At 35.9% G+C, this 6,457-nt stretch overlaps 1 protein-coding gene across 4 annotated transcripts in view; it reads right to left on the bottom strand.

Annotated features, from left to right (window-relative positions):
• LOC106879043 (low-density lipoprotein receptor-related protein 1B) overlaps nt 1–6,457 on the bottom strand; it is a 208,271-nt gene that overhangs the window by 133,187 nt on the left and 68,627 nt on the right. For all 4 annotated transcript variants that reach the window (XM_014928457.2, XM_052975989.1, XM_052975991.1 and 1 more), the window contains 6 exons: nt 5,336–5,458; nt 4,931–5,050; nt 4,009–4,137; nt 2,788–2,904; nt 2,274–2,402; nt 283–477 (listed from right to left, as the gene is read on the bottom strand). In XM_014928457.2, coding sequence (XP_014783943.1) covers nt 283–477; nt 2,274–2,402; nt 2,788–2,904; nt 4,009–4,137; nt 4,931–5,050; nt 5,336–5,458 — 813 coding nt within the window. The remainder of the gene's footprint in view (nt 1–282; nt 478–2,273; nt 2,403–2,787; nt 2,905–4,008; nt 4,138–4,930; nt 5,051–5,335; nt 5,459–6,457) is intronic.

Here is a 6,457-nt window from a genome sequence, read left to right as displayed (position 1 = left end):
AGAATGTGAAGGTAGATGAAAGGCTGCTAAGCATTTGGCCTGCTAAGCATTTGGCCTGCTAAGCATTTGGCCTGCTAAGCATTTTGCCTGCTAAGCATTTGGCCTGCTAAGCATTTTGCCTGCTAACAAGTCTGCCAGTTCACTGCCTTCCACCAGCTTAATAATGTTGAAGTCATTTTACTAAATTCTTGATAAATTTACAAAATAATTTAAATAAAAAGAGCATATTTCAGCAGACATATGGTAATGAGAGGGTTAGAGAGGTGTTTATATACAACTTACAATTAGAATCCATGTGACCGGAATAAATGACATCATCAATCACATCGGACCAAAAGACAAGCTTCTGACGATAATGGAAGTCTAATGCTATGGTGCTGTGTAAACCTGACAATAAAGAAATTGTCATTTTGGTACGAACATCCATTTGACGCACTTCGTGTTGGTTAGAGAAAAGGAGATAGACTGGATCAACATCTGAAAAAATGCAAAAGGCAGAAAAGAAGTTAAATAAATATAAAACCACAAAAGCATTGAAATCTGTATTTAACAATTCCTTTCCCTGTCATGCTTGTATTGTAAGATTTAAATAAAATTTAAAAAGTAAAATAAATTAATGAATTTAAGAAATAATCTTAAAAGAAATTAAAATATAAATTATAGAGTAATTCAAAAATTACTAAAAAAATAGAAAATTTAAATTTATATAAAAAAGTAAATAATTTGTAAAATAAAAGAAAAAGTCTCTATTAGATTAAAAACCCTTTTGACACCAACCCATCTGTGGCTACCCCAGGTTCTATGATATAAACTTTCTGCTTTAAAGGGATCTAAATTAAAACCTTCCAAACAAAATTCCATGTTAATTTATGTTCCAAACAGCAGCTTAATAAATGACAAAGATATTTCACTAAATTCTTCATTATTTTCAAAATTAATTGAAATAAAAGCAGCATATTTCAACAGAAATAGGAAAACAAAAGGCTTAATCCCAAATCTACAAATGAACTGCGAAACCTCACTTTTCCAACCCTTAAAACAACAACAAAAAATACTATAACTAAAACAGCAAACAGGAAAACTTTGTAAAATGTCCCTACTATCCCCCAAGTAACCCTACCTCTTCTGCATAGAGGTTGGCAGATGGGCAGAGAAAACATAGGGTGGTGAGGTCCCTTCAGTCTTGTTTCATTCATCCCTGAGAAAAAGCACCCACTATATTCTGTAAAGTGGTTGTTGACAGAAAGGGCATCAAACCAAACAATGGCTCCAAGTACAAGCACTAGTGTATGGGAACAGTGGAATCCATCATCGTCATCATAGTTTTAATATGCACTTCCCCATGCTAGCATGGGTTGAATGGAATTTATTGAAGCAGATTTTCTATGATTGGATGCCCTTCCTGTTACCAACTCTCACCTGTTTCCAAGTAAGGTAATATTCCCCCATGTGGATACATATGCATACATAGACAATGGGTTTCTTTCAGTTTTTGTCAACCAAATCCACTCACAAGACCTTGGTTGGCCCGGGGTATAGTAGAAGATGCATGCCCAAGGTGCTACACAGTGGGAGTGAACCTGGAACCATGTGGTTGGGAAGCCACACCCAATAAAATAAAAAATGACTTGGATCACAACACCCCATCAGCAAGGAAAACTGATGCAAAGCAATAATAACATCAATGCCAGAAATAATTTTAAAGAATTCTGAAGCTACTGTGGGGGAATTGTCACTGGTAACGCCAGTGCCATTGTTATATCTTCATCTTTTGATGCTGACCTGGATAGGACAATATTCTTTGGTTGGATGCTCTTCTTGACAATAACCATTGCTTGTCTTCAAGTGAGGCATTTCAGCCCAAGCCTTCCTATATCAAACGACTATGGGACATTTAGTTTATGCAAGGCATAAACAACATCACCAATGTTGGTTTGGTGCCAATGTAAAGAATGCAGAAACCAACACATAAATGCATTCACATATCACACACATACACAAAAAGAGCCATACAATTTCCACCTACCAAATTTCATTCACAAAGCATTGATCATCCTGAAGCTAGGGTAGAAGATATTTGCACAAAGTGTCATGCAGTGATACTGAACCTAAACTCACATGGTTCCAAAGCAAACTTTGAAACCACACAGCCATACCTGCATCTACTGATAAATCTAAAATTCCAATGAATTTGGTCAAAAATATTCTTTATTTTTATTTATTTTTCAATGGTGGAAGTAATTTTCAAATGAAGTGGAAATTCTTTGACTTACCATCTGGAATGCAGGTGCTTCCATCAGGACTGACAGAATATCCGGGGAAACAGGAACATTTGAAGGACTTATCAGGACCAGGAGTACAGTTCTGACTGCAGATGCCCCACTGGTCGCATACATTTAATTCTAGTTAAAATAATTAATAAATATAATTAGTTTAATTAAGCAAATGTAGATAGAAACAAATATAACATTTTTTATGTTTCTTTTACAATGAGCTCAGTAATTTAACCCTTTAGCATTCAGATTACTTTGTCAAACGTAATGCTTATTTATTCACATTGTTTTCAATTAATCATGCATTATCCTGTAACTACAAAATTTCTGTGTTGTGATTGTTTGACAATGTAGGGTTGATGTGAAAGGCCAGATCTGGTCAGTTTGAATGTAAAACAGGCAGAATATACTGGCTCGACAGGGCCAGTTTAGATACTAATGAGTTAATCAACATCATCAACTCAACAGCTTAAAACAAAAACCAACAAACAAAAACTGAGAGAATATAAATTACCAGCACATGTTTTCATGTCAGGAAGTAGTTTCTTGTGTGGTGGACACAGGCAGATGAAACCAGTTGGTGAAGGGACACAGATGTGGCTACAGACGCCAGAAGAACACTCGTCAACACCTGAAACAAAAATCATAAAACTTGTGGTTAATTATAAACAGGAATAACACACTTCAAGAATTCTTAGAATATGTATTGTAGTAGTAGTAGTGGCGGTGGTAGTAGTGGTGGTTGTAGTATTGAGAGGACACTATATGGTTGTTCAGCCTGCTAGAAATAGCAACAAAACTCCCTTCAAATCATACCCTCTCATTTCAAACAACAGAATCATATTTAATAATGTAGTCCTAAATACACTGTATCTGAAAAATTGATGATGGTCACTGTTGGATTGTTTTTGATCATAAGTTTATTTGACAACCTGGAGTTAAACAACAAACAGTTTAAAATCCTATCAATACTGAATAAGAGAAGATAACTAGTATCAGTACCTGAAACCCTCACCCAGGTCACAAAAACAAACACAAGTCTCAAATAAAAGCACTTTGGCTAAAGACTACTGAAGAACACCTAAAAATTGAGAATATTTTCTGGAACTGGTAATCAGTGAATCTAAAACTAGTGTTACAGAACTATTCTCTCTCATTCAAAACACATCATTATTGCTATTCACTTTTGAAATCTTCCATCTTCAAATGATTTTTAAAGTCATTCTCCGGATACATTTAATGGGATTCCTGTTGATTTTCACAGGAAACTTCTAAAGTTTGTAGTACCTCATCATTTTGCAAACAAGCTACATCTTTGCTTTTCCTCCCTGGAAGTGTTTAGGGTGTGGTATTTAAGTGCCTGGGTGGCAAAAATAAGTGAGGAAAAAGTACTCAAACATCACCTAAACTAAACTAGTGCCATGTGTTAATAGAGGGAGAAAGAGAGGAGAGAGTGAGAGAGTAAGAGAGAAGAGAGAAAGAGTAAGGGTGAAGAGAAGTAGGAGTCGGAGCAGAAGAGGAGAGGTGGATGGGAGGAAGTAGGAGGGAGGGAGGAGGGGGAGAGAGGCAAAGGGAGGGGGTTAGATGAAGAGGGGGGGAGAGTTGTGCCCATGTGGTGCAAAGGAGTAAAGGACAATCCAAACACTGACAGGTATTGCTGCGAGGAGTGACCGGAAGAGCACACACACCTATACAACTACAATACATACACATACATATGTTTCTATCTACTAACCACATTCGCCTCCTTCATCTGATTTGTCTGTGCAATCGAATTTGCCATCACACAACTTGTCTGGTGTAAGACATGTGAGGGAATCATTGTCACATGTTCGGTTAGGGAACTGGCATGGTGTGTTAAAGGCTGCAAAGAATAAAACAAACAAAGTTGAAGAGTTTTAGGAAAACAATCACATTACTGGTATTGCAATATCATATTTATATCATCTAAGACTGGCTACTGATTCTCCACAGGGTTCTTGAAGAATGATTACTAAACAAGCGTCACCTTAGTCTGCTGGCTGTGGACAGCTGACACTTTCCATCATACTCAGCAAAATAAGCTGAGTTTTCATCAAATAATAACAATAAATAATAATAATAATAATGGTTTCAAACTTTGGCACAAGGCTAACAATTTCCAGGGAGGGAAATTGTATTGATTACATCAACTGGTACTTATTTAATTGATTCCGAAAGGATGAAAGGCAAAGTTGACCCTGGCGGTATTTGAACTTAGAATGTTAAGATGGACACATGGACAAAATGCCACTAAACATTTTGTCCAGCATGCAAATGATTCGGCCAACTCACTGCCTTGCTTCAATAATAAATCTTTCTACTATAGGCACAAAGACTGAAATTTTTTAGAAGAGGGGTAGACAATCAATTACATCAACTCCAGTGACCAAACGGTATTTATTTTATTGACTCTGAAAGAATGAAAGGCAAAGTCAGCCATGGCGACATTTGAATTCAGAACGTAAAGACTATGAAATGCCACGAAGTATTCTGACCAGCATGCCAAGAGTTCTGCCAGCTTGCCAATTTGCTTTAATAACCACAACAGCAACAACAACAACAACAGCAGCAGCAACAACAATAATGATGACAATGACAATGAAGAGCAAGTAGCGTATATCACATGGTATACTTACGGCAGTTTTTTTCATCCGATTGATCAAGACAATCATTGATATGATCGCAAACCCATTTTTGGATGATACACTGGTTTTTACTGCACTGAAAGAGGTCAGGAGCACAACCACCTTTTGAACCTGGTAAAAGGCAAAAACATCCTTTATAACAGACAGTGCAATGATGGGTGACAGTGGTTAATGACGGATGAGAGTGTGACTGATTATGGGTGACAGTATAAGTGAAAGGGTGACAGAGTAATGATGGATGAGTGATTAATGATAGTAATGCTGAATAACAGAGATTAATGAGCATTAGAGTGATTAATGGCAGGTAATAGAGTAGAGGTAAGTGACAGAGTAATGAGGGAATAGATTAAAACCAAAGGAAAAAACAAAAAAACAAATATAATAATTCTTACTTACAATCAGTTTCATCTGAATTATCGTCACAGTCTGGTTCGTGATCACATTTCCAAGCACTTGGAATACAGAGACCATTTGATCGGCATGTAAAATGATCACTAGAACAGCTATGTCTTGTACTATCTGCAGGAGGATGACACAAAACAAAACAAAGAATTGAGTTGAAAATCATTACAAAGTTTTCAGTATCTACTAAAATATACAAATCAAAAATCCAGATTGTGACTTTTAGTGAATTGGCTTTCTTCTTTTATGGACATCAATTGAAACAAGAATGAATGTAAAACTGTAAATTAACAAATGTAAGACACTAAAACAGAATTTATGAAGTGGAAGAAAGTAACACTTAGAATTATGAAATAATAACTTATGACTAATCAAGAAATGTAAGAAATCCTAACGGTTACTTATGAAATGTAAAAAAAATTAAGTTTCAAATTTTGAAGTATAAGAAACTAAAATTGTAAATTACATAGTACAAAATAAAGTCTGTAAATAATGAAATGTTAAAGCCTATGACTTTAAATGATGAAATATAAAAAAAACCATTATGGTGTAAATTAATGAACTATTAAAATCTTCATAGATTTTAAAGTTTCATAAATTTTCAGTGTGAACACTGAAATGTAAAATATGATAGCTGAAAAATTATGAGATCTAAGAGAACAAGATTGCAAATTGTGAACTTTAAGATTTCATGTCTAAACTATGAAATATAAAGAAAACAGGATATTATATTATAAAATGTGAAAAACAGTATGAATATTTGTTGAATCTTTTTGATAATAAATTCAATAAGAGGATAGAAAATTTAATTAGGTACAAAGGAAAATCTATAGCGTAATTTCGAGCATGATCATTACCAGCGTCGCCTTACTGGCACTTGTGCTGGTGGCACGTGAAAAAATATTCAAGCGAGGTTGTTGCTGGTGCCGCTGGAATGGCTCCTGTGCAGGTGGCACGTAAAAAACACCATTTGAGCATGGCTATTGCCAGTACCACCTGACTGGCCCTCGTGCCGGTGGCACGTAAAAGCACCCACTACACTCTTGGAGTGGTTGGCGTAAGGAAGGGCATTCAGCTGTAGAAACTCTGCTAGATCAGACTGGAGCCTGGTGCAGC

The sequence above is a fragment of the Octopus bimaculoides genome, chromosome 23 (assembly GCF_001194135.2).
Source record: "Octopus bimaculoides isolate UCB-OBI-ISO-001 chromosome 23, ASM119413v2, whole genome shotgun sequence".
Classification (NCBI taxonomy): Eukaryota; Metazoa; Mollusca; class Cephalopoda; order Octopoda; family Octopodidae; genus Octopus; species Octopus bimaculoides.
Note: the sequence above shows the minus strand (reverse complement) of the source record. Positions and strands in the feature narration are given on the sequence as shown.